A 16,593-nucleotide genomic window follows, 5' to 3' on the forward strand; every position below is an offset into this window, starting at 1 on the left:
TGGCAGGTACTAACATAATTCTATACCTCCTGTGACTAAACTTCCCTGGGAAGAAATTTTGAAAGAGTCTCTTGGAATTTTCCAGATTCAGTATAGACAAAATATATTTAATATTTTAAAATAGGTATCTTTATTGCACATTTATACACTAGTTAAAAATACATGATAACAAAATGTAGGATATTTAAATACTCAAAAGAAGTTTCTGTCTTCAATATCCAAGCATCAGGTGACTTCAATGTATCCATATTTCAGAAACCTCTTCAAAAAAAAAATCTTCCTGTGGTTTTGGGGACTTTTTACACAAGGAACAGAGGAACAAGCGTTAAAGAAGGCAAACCACTTGAGGAAACTTTCCTTTGCGAGTTAACCATCAGATGCCTTCAAAGTACTTTTTTCACCTTGTGTATCTATGAAATAAACCTCAGACAAACCACCAGCTCCACTTGGAAATGCCACTTAGACGCCACTGTCATGAAGTGCCTACAAACTCATCAGAGGATTAACAAAACTTATTTGCATAAGAAAAGCAGCTTCACTTTGCAACAACACTGGCAAAAAGTTCATTTAGTTAAATTTCCAGATTAGTGATATAAGGTAAACATTTTAAAAAATAAAAAAGGAGAAAAAAACTACTTATATCTAGCTTGCACTTTGGAAAAAATATATGCTTCACAGAGGCTTACAAAACACCCTGAAAATAGGAAACAAGGCCCATCCTTCACCTGCAGCAACATCAACCTGACCTCCCATGGGTTCATACTTTCCCTCCCAGATCCCCAACAGGAGACACCAGGAGAAACCTCTGCTGATGCAAATGGCAGCCAAGAACGTCTGGCTTTCCAGTCTCTCTGCAATTGCACTGACGAGTTCCATTCCAAACCCTCTGTGGAGATTCCACTTTCCCTGATGGGAGAGAGCCTTCCTCTTCCAAAGACAGTGATCTGACCAAGCAACGGACAGACAGTGGGATCACTTCGGGGTCACCCAGAGCTGCCAGGAAGGACTGCGGTTCTGGGGCACCTCACCCCCGGTATCCTCCATTATGTTCCGGACATACCTTCACTCCCTACCAAAGCACTTCACCTTCTCCGGGTGTTAGAAGGAAACGCTTCCAAGACGTCCTCATTAGCGGGAGGGCTGGGGCAAGCACCCTCCCGCCCCTGAGGTGGCCAGCTGTCCAGCGGTTTTTAGTCTGGCAGCAGGCTTCAGGAACTTGAGCGGGTGGCACACCACAATATACCTATTTGCTTTTGTTTACCCACGCTCATCCCACCAACTGGCACACTCTCACTCATCACACTGCATACAGCACTGGTGATTTGCACATGGCCTGCACACACACACACGCACTCCTCCTTCGCTACCTGTTTCCATGAAGCCAGGATGAACTCAACTCCTAAAATAAGGTTTGGCCATGTGCACTCCCAGAAACCCTGTCTCCGGGGAAGGGGAAATTAGGCCTCTTCCTTTTATTGCCAGACTGTGAGCATTTTCTTAAAATAACTTCAGCTGCCTCTCCCAGATGTCCAAGGCTGGCAGAGGGCCAAATATTCGGTCCAAGAAGCACTTCCCAGGCACCAGGACTTGCATGTTCAAGAAGGCATAAGAAAAGCCCATGCTGCCTACAGCTCTGTTTTCCCTTGGACCACGTGCTTGATTTCAGGAAGAATCAACTGCACAAGCTCACTGGTTAATAAGGCACACTCATTTTTTTTAATGAGGCCCAACAGCCAGAAACTAAGGCACAATTCAGGCTTCTCCAGCTACCTGCTGCTCCACAGGAGGATTAACAGGAGACACATAACAAGGTTGTAATCCAGGAAGTGAGCCAGTTGCTTGGCCTCCCCTCCCACCCCCTGCCCAACCCCAACCTTCTAGCTTAGGGAAGGTGACTTTATCCCCTGTGGGAGGAAGAGCTCAGTCACTAACCCTGGACACACCTCCCACCACAACTGCATGTGCAATGCCCACACTGGGGACTAAGTGTAGTCAGTTAAATAAAAACAAAAAAAAACCCATATTCAAGAGTCTTGGCTCCAGTCTTGCCTCCTCCGCGGCAGCAAATGATGGTTCAAGTACATGTGTCCCTGCCAAACGTGAAAGACCAAGACTGAGTTCTGGGCTTCCAGATTCAGCCTCATCTTGTCCTGGTTCTTACAGGAATTTGGGAAGTTAACCAGAGGATATGAGATATCTGTGTCTCTGTCCCGCTGCCTTTCAAATAAATACAATTTTTTAAAAAATGAACATGGACCCCTCAAGGTCATTGAGGGAATCCATCACCTACCCCAGATGATCCCTGCTCTCCATGTCTCCACGAACCACTAATTAAAGATCTCCTGCCTGAGGGAAGGAAGCTCCTCACTGGTCCACGAGGCCCTTTACCTTACCTAACTGCTCTATTTACTCCACAGGGATCTGACCACTTTTTGCTACCACTTCTGGAACACCAAAAGTGGCCAACTCCTCCAGAAGGTTCTAACTGGTGTCTTACCTTCCAAGCACTACTCCAAAAACAGAACCTGCCTTAATTTCCAAGAACACAGCATTTCAACCAGTCCCTTACAGAGGAAAAGCACATTTGATGCTAAGAGACTAGGGCGTTAAACCCAGCAATCGGCTCTGAAGGAGGCAGCAGGCCCGCCTGATATACCCAAGTGCTTCCTTGAGATTACCGAGTTTTATCTGCAATTCCTGCTCCCTGATAGAATCTACTGGCACCTCCATATGCCCTGTGACCAACTCCCATTAACTGAGCAATATGAGTGAGTTTCCCAGATAAGCTTATCTTGCTTAGCACTAAAATATTTTCAAACTTTAGCCACTTTAGGTCAAAGTCATCCCTAAATTGTCTTTTATCTTTCTGCTGCCTTTTAAAATAGGAGCTATTGAACATATTTTAAATCCTCCTTGGTTAGTTCCACCAATAAGGGAAAGTTTTAACACTTTATGTCAAACTACTTCTGGAACATAACTAGAAGGGGCTGGCACTAGGTTTGGAAAGGCCAAGAAGGCTAGGCCTTTTCCTGCAAGTAATAATCACTAGAAGCTTTTAAGCAGAGGTTTTGTAAGACTTATCTGTAATTTAGAGATAGAGTTTGAGTAGGAATGAATGAAGTCTCAGAGGAAGGGGCATTAGCAGGGTTTACCAAGGGGCAGGGAAAGTTAAAATAGAGCTTCAACAAATGAGGAGGACCTCCAAGCTTCAAGACCAACAGACCACAGAGCGTGACACGAAGTGTGGCCTGGGGATGACACCCGCCATTTCCAGATTGGCAGACAGAGCACTTGGTGACGCATACTCCAAGACTGAAGAATGAAGAAAGCAAGTTTAATGGAGAAAACTGCACTTGCCTTTGTTTTCTTAGAACACAGGGGATCTATGAAATAGCCAACATACAAGCCAGACTTCCTGGCAGACTATCCTCCTTGCTCATGCCTGCCTTCAACTTCCTGCCTAATCCTCCTTATCCAAGTTCTGCTCTTTGTGCAGTTGCCTCCAACCAGCCGAGGGGCAGGGCTCTCCCTTTACCATTCTCAGAGGAGAAATCTTAGTCCGCCAAGGTTGCAATCAAATCAGACCACACCAGTTACTGATGTCTAGCCCATGTTCAGGTCTGAAAACACAGCAAACTCCTGGGACATAAGGCTTCTACACATGAGCTGCCCCCACACCTAACATGGTAATGAGCAGGTAACAGACGTCCAACACCCCAGGCCAGAATGCCAGTTGGAAACGTGGCTTCTCTGTTTTTGATCCAGCTTCCTGCTAATGCATTCTGAGAGAAAACAGATGATGGTTCAAGATGATGGTCCCTGCTTCCCACAAGGGAGACCTGAATGGAGTCCCTGGCTCCTGCTTTCAGCCTGGCCCAGGCTGGCTGCTGTGGTCACTTGAGAACCAAAATGGCAGATGAAAGATCTCTCACTTTCTCTGTCACTCTACATTTCAAATACATAAAAGTGAATATGTATATATGAATACACATAATGAATATATATTCATATATATGCATATTTGAAATTAGTTGAACTATACAGATTAGAGTGTACTTCCCATGTAGAATTTCACATTTTGTTCACTTATCACAATGCAAGCCCAAATTCTATTATTCTCTCCCATTTCTTCTAAAATTAGTCTTCAAGTGTCTCCCTGCACCACATTACTTTATTTTTCATATGTGCAATTTTCATGAGCCATTTTCCAGAATAAAATTTATGATTTCTTTGCTATCCAGCAGCTTCTCAGTCTTTCCGGTTCTTTGTGTTAAAAAAAAAAAAATCCAAATACCCCTTTGGTGTCCTAAACAATCCTAGGGCAACCTGAGAAGGCCAGGCCCAAGGGTGAGGGGCAGCTCAGGTTTCCCTGACCCCCTAGGATATCCACCCCATTTAACAGAAGCACATCCAGCTAAAACACTTCAGTACTCATGAAGATTACCTGCTCAACTCAACAGGCTCATCAAGGGCTGGGCTTCCCAGAAAAAAGTCCTTGGGCCAGCCCTGGCAAGACAGGCAGGGTCTGTCCCAGATGCCATGATAGGACATGAAAGCGCAACCTGATACTAAGCTGCAAACTGGAAAGCAGTGGCCCAGAAGGTTCTCAAGCACTGACTGAGTGGCACAAACAGCACATGCACCCACAGTTAGGGCCCCCAGCCCATCCTTCACGGCAGAAGCAAATGTTACATGACTATTACTTGGAGTCTTGGGAAACAAATATGTAGCACAAGCCCTATTCCGTTCAAAGGAGTTTCACAGCAAGTTAGGAGAGAGGAACAGTAGAGGGCAGCATTAAAGCATCAAAAGAAAATTATTCAAATTTTAGGTTTGGGGTGGTGGTGGGAAGGATTGCTGCAAACCAAAGTGCTTCTGGAAGACAGGCCAGAGAAGGGAGGCTGGGCTTGGAAAGCCACTCAACTTCTTACACAACTGGGGGAGAATGATTTCCAAGATTTAAATGGCTAGCTCTAGTTTATCAATAGGAAACAGAAACAAACAAAAAATACCTAGGCAAGCTTACTGGAGAGTTCTTAAATAAAAATGCACTGAGTGGAACAGCCTGAAATGAAAATACTTAAATCTTCTAAATTATAAAAAGACCAGGTATAGCCAAAAAGAGAAACACTGGGGTTATTAAAAAGTAGAAGCCCTTCATTTGATTTCATTCTTAATTTTTTAGTCCAACTTCCCTGATGGTCCTCATAGCCCAGCACTTTGCTGCAAAATTTTTTCCAAGATCTCTTGTGGGAATCCAAGTCTCTCCTTGGGAGACCCCCAGCTGGACTTAGTCCAGAGGCAAGTCTTCCCATGTGTAGCTACACAACTCCTGAAGTACACACCGTGATTTCCAGGGAGGTGTCAGAGGGGCCGTGCTGAGCCCATAGTTAGGCCAAAAGGACATGGAGTATGATGGGATTAGGGTGGTGAGGGAGTCTGTGTTGGCAGTCCTTAGTTCCTGACAGCTCACTAACATCCCAACTGCCACCCACATCAGTTACACCCCAGCTGAGTGATGGGATAGAGCACACACCTGCACAGGCTTGCTGTGCACTCTTATTCACTAGCATTCACCTGTATAAGACCTTGGGTCCTCTCCCTCTTCACTCTCGACTCCACTAGACAACATCCCACACCCACAGAGGATACCGCTTCCTGCTAACCTTACAACATGGTAGCAATTACAAGACAGTTAAGACACACTCCCATACCTCACTTCCAAGCACTCACATTGTCCCTCTCATAGTCCAGGGTAATCCATCCTTACTGCCTAGATCAGCTTCCAGGCTACCACACCTTTTCCTCCAACCTCACCGCCCAATAGTTTCAACTCAGACTCCTTCTCTTTAGTCTCCTGGTTTCTAGACTTTTAAGTGCCAGAGTGGATCCTGACACAGCTCCTGAATGGCTCTTCTGTCTGTATCCATTCCTTGGCAGTTGCATGCAGTCCAGTGGAAACACCACCTCTCTCAGTCTCCTCAGGCTATTAGAATACATACTGCTGACTGAGTCTACATATAAACAACAGAAAATCACATCTCTCTCATACTTAAGGCTGACAAGTCAGGATCAAGCTGCCCACAGTGCCTGCATATGGTGTGGGTAGCTCTAGCCTTTATACGCAGCACTATCCAGCTGTATCCTCCCATGGTGGGAGAGCAAAGAGGTCCTTCAAGCTTCTATTGTAAGGATGCTAAATCCCACTCACAGTGGCAGAATCCTCAGGGCCTGATCAACTAGCAAAGGTCCCATCTCCTGACACACTTATCACCTTAAGGCCTGGGTCCTAATGTGAACGGTGAGGAGACAATGTACTGATAAGGACAACTAGTGGTGAGGATGGGGAGAAATCAGAATCCTTCTCACCGCTGGACAGAATGTAGGCTGGAACAGCCTGGTTGGAAGTCAGGTAAGTCCTCAGTGAAGCATGACACTGCAATACCAATGCTGGAGACACTGATGAGAAATGAAATCACGTGTCCATAAAACCTGGCACAGCATCATTCATAACAGCCAAAAGACGGAAACAACAACAATGCCCATATGTTGGTGAATATGTTGATGAACAGCAAAGCTGTACAATGGAACATTTTTCAGCATTAAAAATGAAGAATTGATACGTGTAACAATGTAAATGAACCCTGAGAACACTATGCTGAAAGAAAGCAATCACAAAAGTTTAAATATTACATTATATCAACATAGACAAATCAATAAAGAGATTAAATCACCAGCTCTTTATGCCTGGGGAGTCATGGAGTGATAGCTAAAGGGTACAGAGCTTTTGTTTTGTTTTGTACATATCTGTTAAGCTATTATATCTCAATAAAGCTGTTTTTGCTTTATTAAATGCAGAGACTGTATATGCTGCTGCATATCATAGAAATTTTTATATTTTAAAATAGGTTATACATAACAGAAACTTCTCGAGTTACAGGGATGATCTGGATGTAACTGCTGGCAGGTTCAGTGTTCGGTGAGGGCCTGTTCCTCAGAGATGGCATCAGAGGCGAGAGAAGGGAGAAGTTAAATCCTGGTCATGTCCCATGGCTATTAGGGCAGTGATTCCATGTTTGAGGGTCCTGCCTGCTTGATGGAATCATCTACTGGATGCCACACTTCCTAATACTATTATATTATGGTTTCAGTTTCAATAAAAACTCTGGGAAAGATGAAAACAGAAAATCAAAGGGTTGGTAGCTCAGTGGGTTAAGCCTACAATGCCAGTTTCCCTTATGGGTACTAATTTGTGTTCCAGCTGTCCTTCTGGTCCAGGTCCCTGCTAATGCACAGGGAAAAGCAGCAGTGGATGGTCCAAGTACTTGACACTTCTGTCTCCTGACTTTGACCGGGCCCAGCCCTAACTGCTGCAGCCACCTGGGGAGTCAACCAATGGATGAACAAGATTCTCTCTGAAATTCTGCCTCTCAAATACGTAAGTAAATAAATAAATCTTAAAACAAAAATCCTGAAATCATAGCATTCTATCACTGATCTCTCCAAATTCATATCTTGTTTTCACATGAAAGATGTTCATTTGATCCCAGTAGCCCCCAGTCTTAACTTGCTGTAGCACCAACTAAAGTCTGAAGTCCAAAGTCATATCTAAATGCCATTTAAATCAGACACGGCTGAGTCAAAGGTATTTCATCTAACTGCTCTCCAACCCTAACTGTGGGAAGTCAAAACAAGTTGCTTCTTTTTTTTTTTAAAAGATTTATTTATTTTTATTACAAAGTCAGATATACAGAGAGGAGGAGAGACAGAGAGGAAGATCTTCCGTCTGATGATTCACTCCCCAAGTGACTGCAACGGCCGGTGCTGCGCCGATCCGAAGCCAGGGACATCTTTCAGGTCTCACACATGGGTGCAGGGTCCCAAAGCCTTGGGCCATCCTCGACTGCTTTCCCAGGCCACAAGCAGGGAGCTGGATGCGAAGCAGGGCCACCAGGATTAGAACCGGCGACCATATGGGATCCCGGTGCTTTCAAGGCGAGGACTTAGCTGCTAGGCCACACCGCCGGGCCCACAAGTTGCTTCTAAAATACAATAGTGGACATGATAGACATTTCCCTTCCAAAAGGGAGAAGCAGCAAAGTAACTGGTCCCAGCTAAACACCTGGTGAAGGAGCAGTCAACATGAGTACTCTTCCTGGACTACAGGCCACACCCAGGACACTCTGGGGTGAGGTTCTGCCTCCGTGGCTTCACTCCCTGGCTCTGCCCACTCACTCCCATGAGCCGGAGGCTGGTGCCCATAGCTATCCCAGCTGGTAGACACTCCAGGGACAGCCCTGGACACTCCATAAGTGGGGGTTCTCTGCAGATTTACCCAGGGCCCCAAAGTACTCCAAGACATCTTTCAAAATCTAACCCGAGGCAACACCTGCACACTGCATAACTATAAAGTTTATGCCACAAAGACAGTGCCAGGGTTTATAGTCTGTACGTTCAAGAGCACCTGACCTTGCTTCATTTATACCTGACATAGCCAAAATGTGTTGTGTGGAAATATATAGACAACGGAGATTTTCGGCAGCTCTGGTGAGACAACCCCAAAGTGCCAGGTGTATTCTGGGCCCTTCCATTGCAAGCTTTCTGCTCTCCAGGCCCTGGCACTCTGGACTGGTGGTGGGAACAGTATCTGCAAAGATCTCTGAAATGCATGCACGCCATTCTTTTCTCCCTATGAACAGCATCTGTTTTCCTTCCGTCCTTACCTGTCTTCTTATTAAATGTTCACTGGGCCATATGCTTGAGGCATCTCTCCAAATTTATCTTCTTTAGTCTGTGGCTTCTTCTTGCATTTTCCCATACATAGCCACAGAGTACCCTGCACACTTTGTTTAGATATTTGTTTGCCCAAGTACCTTAGCTAGTAGTAGTTCAATTTCTGACCACACAAATTGTTATGGCACAAACAAAATTCACCAAATTCTTTTGCCTTTTGTAACAAGCACAGCCTTTCTACCAGTTTTTATTAAGATATTCTTTCAGGGGCCCGGTGCTGTGGCCTAACGGTTAAAGTCCTCGCCTTGAACGCACAGGGATCCCCTATGGGCGCCGGTTCTAATCTAGACAGCTCCACTTCCCATCCAGCTCCCTGCTTGTGGCCTGGGAAAGCAGCTGAGGACGGCCCAAAGCCTTGGCACTCTGTACCCGCGTGGGAGACCTGGAGGGGGTTCCTGGCTCCCGGCTTCAGATCGGTGCAGCACCAGCTGATGCAGTCACTTGGGGAGTGAATCATCGGACAGAACACCTTCCTCTCTGTCTCTCCTCCTCTCTGTATATCTGACTTTGTAATAAAAAAATTTAATTAATTTTTTTAAAAAAGATATTCTTTCAGAATGGACTTTGATGAAGCTATTTCCACCAGCAATTTGATCACTACCACTTACGTAATCTCCCAAAAGACTCAGCTGTCCTCAGCTCTCTTCAGAGCTCTCACCAGAATCTCCCTTCATCCTTGGATCGTGGCAACCCAGGTCTTTTTTTCAGCCATCAGCTCCAAATGATTCCAGTCCCTACCCTTTACCCAGTTCCAAAGCTGCTTCTGCATTTTTCATTATTATGACAACACTCCACTTCCTACTATCTACATTTCTGTGTTGGTTTGCTTGTGCTGGGAAAACAAATACCATTGGCTGGGGAATTTATAAACAAATTAATATTATTTTTCCATATTCTAGAAGCTGGTAAGTCCAAGACAAGACCCAGGTAGGTCAGTCTGTTACAGTAGAGGGCTACTCACTGCTTTAAGCCAGGGCCTGCTGATGCATCCTCAGAGGAGGACAAAGCAGTGTCCTGACATGGCTGAAGGACGACAGGTGGAAGGCCTGTGAAAAAGGTCTGCGCACCCTCAGTCAAGTCCATCCATAAGGGCATCAAAAAGGATTTATTAGGGCTATGTCCTCAAACCCAACCACCTCCTAAGGCCATTCTTTTCTATTTCAATATAATTTTAGGAGGAAACAAAAACACTCAGACCCCAGCACTGGGGAGGGCATATGGCTTTGGCATTCACAGAAATCTAAACAAAAAAGATTTCAGGACAGTGGTAAAGGCCAGGCATGGAAACAATGGAAAAAGTAATGATTAAACTGCCCATGTGCAGTAGGAGACACAAACAAAAGCATTCATAGGAGAGCTGCTTGCAACTGCAGGAACCCACAAACCACCCAATACTCTCCGAGCAGACATGATAAATTCTCCTACACAGCCACAAAAACATGCTATATAGCACGAATCTTAGAAACATGTCTAGTGAAAAAAGCTAGGTCTTTAAAATCATTCACATTGTTGTAGTTATATATCAGCTCAGGAATGAAGTAATGTACCATTTGGGCAATACATACGTATATGTGGTAAAACTTCACCAATAAACAAACAATAAATACAAAGCTGAGATACACAAATACAAAGCTGCCTAGCAGTGGGTACTCCTGTGAGTCATGTACAACGGAGAGATGAGTGGATGTCAAAGTGTTGAGGATGTTTCCAGTTCTTGGGTCAGGAGTGCACAGTGTTCTCTGTGTTACCATGTTTATAACCAGACCCAGGTGTAGGTACCAATCTCCCTTTATAGCCAGTAAACCGGTAAGTAAAAGAAAAACCTTAATGTGAATGGAAGGATGCAAAGAGTAACTGCAGACTATTATTCCAACGAGATTAACACAGAAAAGGGAGAAATAGTCTAACACATAGTGGGAGACCCCAGGTAAAGGGGACAGGGATTCAACAGGCAGAGAGGGCCAACAGAGGCTAGCAGGCAGGCAGAGAGTAAGGCATTAAGGGCAGCACTGGCAGAGGAGATGACCTTGAAACGGAGACAGGCCTGGCCGCTGATTCTACAGAGGAGATAAAAAGAGGTTATGATGGGTCTAAAGAAAAATCTGTAAGTAAGTAGAACAGGCAGAAAGTTGAAAAGCACAGTGAGGTCACCTGTGGAAAGGGCGAGCCTCTGGCAATGGCAGAAAGCTTGTAGGAGTCACATCACGTTGACAAAGGCCAAGACAGACACTGGAAGGTCCAACTGACACCAGAAACGGGAAGCTGCTGGCACCACCAGCGATGCCGCTGCCCGAAATTCTCCAACAAAAAGGCAACCATCTGAAAACAACAGATTTCACAATTCTTGCGACTTTAAAAGTCGTACTTGCTATGTAACTCATATCACAATAAAGACTTCCTGCCAAATGACCTTTAATCTGGTCAGATTTTCCCCTTAGTTTTTTAAAAAAAAAATCCAAACCAAAACTGTGACAGTCATTTCAGAAATCACTTGGCTAAGAATTCCAACTTTCTCCTATAAATAAAAATGACACAGAAGGACATAACCTTGATATGTGTGCTGTGGTACCAGTGAGCCCTGATCAATCATGTCATCAGGCCATTTCCACCCCTCCAAATGACAGGATAATCAGGCAAAACAACAGTGAAAAATCCCATTCTGTCACTCCAGTTATGCAGATACTTGCTGACACTTGGCTTCTGACACCCTAGAAAGTTCTAAGTTAAGAACAAAATAGTTTCTCTGCTGAGAAGACAATTTCACATAATGAATCGGAGTAGAAAAGTCAATTTCCAGTTCTTCTCAGAGTCTTGTGCAAGTTGGGGGGGGGGGTCATTTTGTTTGTTTGTTTAATTTTCACTTCATTTGAAAGAGACAGACAGAAGTACCTTCTATCATTAATTCCACTCTCCAAATACCTGCACCAACTAGGCAGGCTGAACCCGACGGAAGCAAGGCGCCTGGAACTCCATTTGGGTTGCCCACATGGGGGGCAGGGACCATCAGCTGTTGCCCCTCAGGATGTACATTAGCAGGAAACTGCATCAGAGGCAGGGTAGGTGGGACTCAGATGTGAGATGTAGCTTTCCCAAGCAGATTTAATCACTGCAAGAAATAGCGGCCCTTGGGTGCCATCACTTGTGGCCTAGTCTCCCAGCAGCTCCTTCCCCAGGTCACCTCCCACCTGGGAGGAGGGTCTCAGACTCTCTGGTTGTCAGGTAGACTCCCAACTCTCAGGCTGATAAACAGAGCCCTCCACATTCTTCCAGCCTTGCCTAATTCCTCTCGTCTCTCCCCGCATGCACCTACTTCCAAGCCTCCAGACCTCTGTAGATACTGGTGTCTTGCCACCCCAACCCCCCACCTCCACACCCTTCCCTCCTTGCTGTCCTCTGTGTATCCAACCAACACTTAGTCTCCCTTCAAGCTCCACCTGACACTGCCTCCTCCTCAAGTTCTTTCTGTGTGCCTTCCTCCCAGGCAAGGCAGATGACGCCCGCCTGTGAGGACCACACCATGCAGGCCCCTCTGCTCCAGCACTTCTCGAGCTCTGGGGCTGACCTCCGCTCATCCTGGCACTGCCCTGACTGGTCCAGCAGCAGGCAAACAGAAGATAGCCCCAAATGTTTGTGAACTGAAGGTTGAATGACCCAGGTCACCTGGTCACAGCTGCCTGAGAGAGGCCTCTGAAGAGAAAAGAACATGCGAAAATTATGCTGCAATTTCTTCATTTGAGAACTGTAGTGGGATAACAACAGACACTGTGGCGTGTTCATCTTATGGGTGGAGTGACCACTGGAGACTGGCTCGAGTCTCAGCTACTCCACTTTCAACCTGGTGCCTGGGAGACAGTAGTAATGTTGTAAGTACCTGAGTCCTAGACACTCACCTGGGGGTGCCCTTGGCTTTGGTCTGACCCAGCCCCAGACACTGCAGCCATTTGGGAAGTGAACCAGAAAATGAAAGATTGTTCTTTGTGTGGCTCTGCCTTTCAGATAAATAGCCCTAAACAAATAAATAATATAAAAAACAGAGATGCAGAGAAAAGCTATATTATTTTAAATAATCATACCAGATAGTATGACCCAGTGTCAAGTTATTTTAGAATTTGTACCTCAGAAAAGCTAGGCATTCCTGGCTAGGACTCAATCCTCATCAGCCTCTTATTAGCAAGGTAGTCTGGGCAAGTGACTACTTCTGCCTCAGTTTCCCCTCCCATGAAGCAATGATAGCATATTCACACTCCCACCCTAATTCCTCCTTCCAATGTTTCTCATACACTAAGGTCACTTCTGTATCGTTTCCATTCACAGCACCTCTGACACAAAATGTGTGCAGCTATTGTTTACATCAACTAATTCCTCAACGCTCTGGATGGCAACTAGGTACCCTACAATTCAGTTCTTAAAGTACCTTCCCAGAGTCCACATGTTTGCAGGGTGCAACGGCTCAGTTCCACAGGATGGCCTCTTGCTACCTATGCCAGTCGCCATACATTGCCGACCAACTGGCTGCTACTCTCAGGAGGCCCCCACAGCCCCCACTCTCAGGTGCATCACTAATTAGCAGGGCTCGCAGAACTCAGCAACGTGCTTCATTTACTACCACCAGTCAACTATACAGGATACAGCTCAGAGAGAGAAAGGGCAAGTTATGGGGATGGGGGATGTTCATCAAGCCAGAAGCCTTCCAAAGCCCAACATTAAAGGTTTGCATCCAAGTTCAGTTCAGCAGGCAGAGTTGATTACACTGTCATTACTGGTGCTGAAGACTGGATTCCCCAGCAAACTGCCTGCTACCTCATTAGCATGAACTCAGATGAGTAAAGGGACTTCTGAAGAATAACCAAAGATCAACTTGCCAGTGACTCAAGATGTCCTGAGGCTTTTCGAAGGTCTATGACCTCCAACTCAGGGCAAAGACCAATTTATATTTCTTAGGGTAACTCTCAAGGCCTAAGGACTTTGACACTGTGGTTCCTCCACCTACAATACTCCTGGAAAGGTGATTCACTCAGCTTTCTAGTCAGTTGCCACCTCCCCAGAGAAGGGCCAGCAACTAAAAGAATCTTCCTTCCCTGCCCTTTTCCACTGCCCTATCCTGCTTAATGTTCTTCAGCACCCTTGCCAGTACCCTAAATAACACTGTTTGTCTACCCTTTGTCCTCACATCTCCTACCAGGACATAAATTCCCTGAGGGCAGGACCTGATCTCACCTCAATCCCCAGCACCAAGAATGCCTCAGAAAAACAAACAAAAAACACTTGCCGAACAAATGCCATAACCAGACAGTAACACCTTCAACAAAGAGTTTTGTAGAGTTTAAATGAGAGGGTACACATAGAGGGATGGAAAATGCTTAATGCAACACCTTGCACATGGTTATCAATTGTGGCTGACACTTTATCAATACAATGCAGAAGAGGGTGAGGCCAACGTAGGCAGGAGCAGTTACAGGAGTTTCAAGGAGGGGTGGGGTAGAGCTTCATCTAGGATAAATAATTTTCCCTCTGGGTGGGGAAAGGGGCAAGGGTCCGAGTGTCTCCTTGGCACTAGCCACCTCTCCCCAGGGTGTGCTGTCTTCATACTCAGGTTTCAAATGCCGAGTCATCACCCAGCCAGAATCAACTGCTGAATCATTTCTCTGCCCATCCACCAATCTACACGAGGCAAATCTGACCAGGAAACAGCATTCAGCATTGTCGCTGAATTCATTTCAGAAATCTGTAACAATGGGAGAGCCCACTCCCCACCCCAGCAATGCAGTCTTGGGTGTCTGGCCAAAAGAAATCCCCCAGCCACCACTAAAAACGTGCGTGAAACAATAAGCAAGCAAAGAGAATGTCCACCCCAGCAAACAGCAAGCTGCGGTGCAAACACTCTGCGTAAAGATTATACTGAGTGAAATGGCACTCAGCAAGACAACCTCAAAAGGTCTTGTTAAAAGGGGTTGGGGGGCCTGGCGCGATAGCATAGTGGTTAAGGTCCTCGCCTTGAACACGCCAGGATCCCATATGGGCACTGGTTCTAAATCCCTGCCAGTGACCTAGGAATGCAGTCAGGACGGCCCAAAGCTTTGGGACCCTACACCCACGTGGGAGACCTGGAAGAGCTCCTGGCTTGGGACTGGCTCAGTTCCAGCCACTGTGGCCACTTGGGGGGTGAACCATCCCACGGAAGATCTTCCTCTCTGTCTCTCCTCTCTGTATATCTACCTTTCCAATAAAAAAAAAAAAAAAGTGGGGGGGGGCTGCGGGAAGAGCTGCAGAATACACACTATATGATCTCATTTTGAAAAACCAAAAATTTAAACACATACACACACAAGACAATGTGTGCAGGAATTAGGGTTTTTCCAAAAGGTCACAAAAAATGTCATTCAAAGATAACTATTTTGATGCAAAAATCACTTTGGGAGATTCAAGACCTACCTTTTTCCTAAGATGCACTTTTCTATTAACTTTTTGAAAATGACCCCCCCCCATAGCTACCACTTGAAATGTTTTTTGCATTAAAGTAAGTTTGTACGTTACATTTCCAAGGACGTTCTGCAGTACCCGTGTAGTTCTCTACCTGTCCTTTGTTTAACCGCCCTATCTACTTTCCAGCATTGTGATCGAAAGGTAGGTTTCAACAAATATTTGCTGAACTCATGAAACAAACCATTTGTACCCAAAACAAGGACTGTGGAAGACGTGTGCCTCTCATGCTATATATTTCCATCTCTATTTTAAAGAGACTGCTTTAATGACTGTTTACATAAATAGAATGATTAAAAAGAAAAACATGGCAGGACCTAGACATATTGTAAAAAGGTCCAGGCTGCCTAAGAACTAATCTGTTGTAAGCAAGCTTCACACCCTACACCTCTCCGGCTTCAGACCCCGCGGAGCACAAAGATGAAGAGTCACGCGCTGGTTTCCAATTGTTCCCTGAACAACTGACCCTTGATGACTGACCCTTCCTATAAGGCGCTTGCGTCCCAAGCCACGATCCCTCCAAAGCCTTGTCCTCCCCGCGCACGCCTGACCCCAGGCAGTACAGCAGGTGAGGGGGTGGACCCACACGTGTGCCCACGCGGGCGCGGCGCGAAGGAAACTTACTTTCTCATCGCCCCCTTCCGCGGCCGAGACCTGTCGCTCCTGTTCCGGCATCTCGCCCTGCGGACACCGATTTCCTCTCCCGTTTCAGCCCAAAGCCCAAAGGTCACCTGTTCAGCAAAGGAGAAAAGCGCAGTATAAACAGGCAGGGCTGCGGAGGCATCCGTGTGGCCCCTGGAGGGGTCTGGGATCAGGGACTCCGGCAAGCCCCCATCCACTGAGAGGAGGGGGGATTCGAAGGTGCGCGCAGCCGTCGCCCCAGCCCTGGGGCGCACGGGAGAGCGCTAAGGGACGCCGGGCCTCGAACCCGCACCCGCGGCCGCGTGTGCCTGCCGGTGCCTCAGTATCCTCTGCCGTTCGGAACCACAGCGCGGGGGCCCGTCCTCCCGCCCCAGCTCTCCGCCTCAGCGAGTCGGCACGCGGGACTCCGTGCTGGGACCCGCGCTCCGAGCCAGCAGCGCAGCCCGGGGCGGCCCGGGGCGGTATCGGCAGACCCCCTAAGCTGGCCTACCGCCTGAGGGGAAGGTGCGGCGAGGCGTGGCGTCGGGTCCGGCCGGCGCAGCACCCTTCTCGAACTCCGCGTCCGTCCGACCTCCTGGGTGCCGCGGATCCCGAGCACCGCCGCGGCGCGGGAGTGAACTCTGCACCTGGAAAATCGACCCGCGTCGCGCAGGGCGAGTGCCCTCCGGTCCCCAACCG

At 46.7% G+C, this 16,593-nt stretch overlaps 1 protein-coding gene across 2 annotated transcripts in view; it reads right to left on the reverse strand.

Moving 5' to 3' along the window:
- Nucleotides 1-16,588, reverse strand: part of ATP7B (ATPase copper transporting beta) — a 65,061-nt gene extending 48,473 nt beyond the window's left edge. For both annotated transcript variants that reach the window (XM_058670819.1, XM_058670821.1), the window contains exons 1-2: nt 16,406-16,588; nt 15,898-16,004 (exon numbers count right to left, since the gene is read on the reverse strand). In XM_058670819.1, the coding sequence (XP_058526802.1) occupies nt 15,898-15,948 (51 nt within the window). In that variant the 5' untranslated portion in view covers nt 15,949-16,004; nt 16,406-16,588. The remainder of the gene's footprint in view (nt 1-15,897; nt 16,005-16,405) is intronic.
- Between the last annotated feature and the right edge of the window lie 5 nt (nt 16,589-16,593).

Source organism: Ochotona princeps, chromosome 12 (assembly GCF_030435755.1).
Source record: "Ochotona princeps isolate mOchPri1 chromosome 12, mOchPri1.hap1, whole genome shotgun sequence".
NCBI classification, from domain to species: Eukaryota; Metazoa; Chordata; class Mammalia; order Lagomorpha; family Ochotonidae; genus Ochotona; species Ochotona princeps.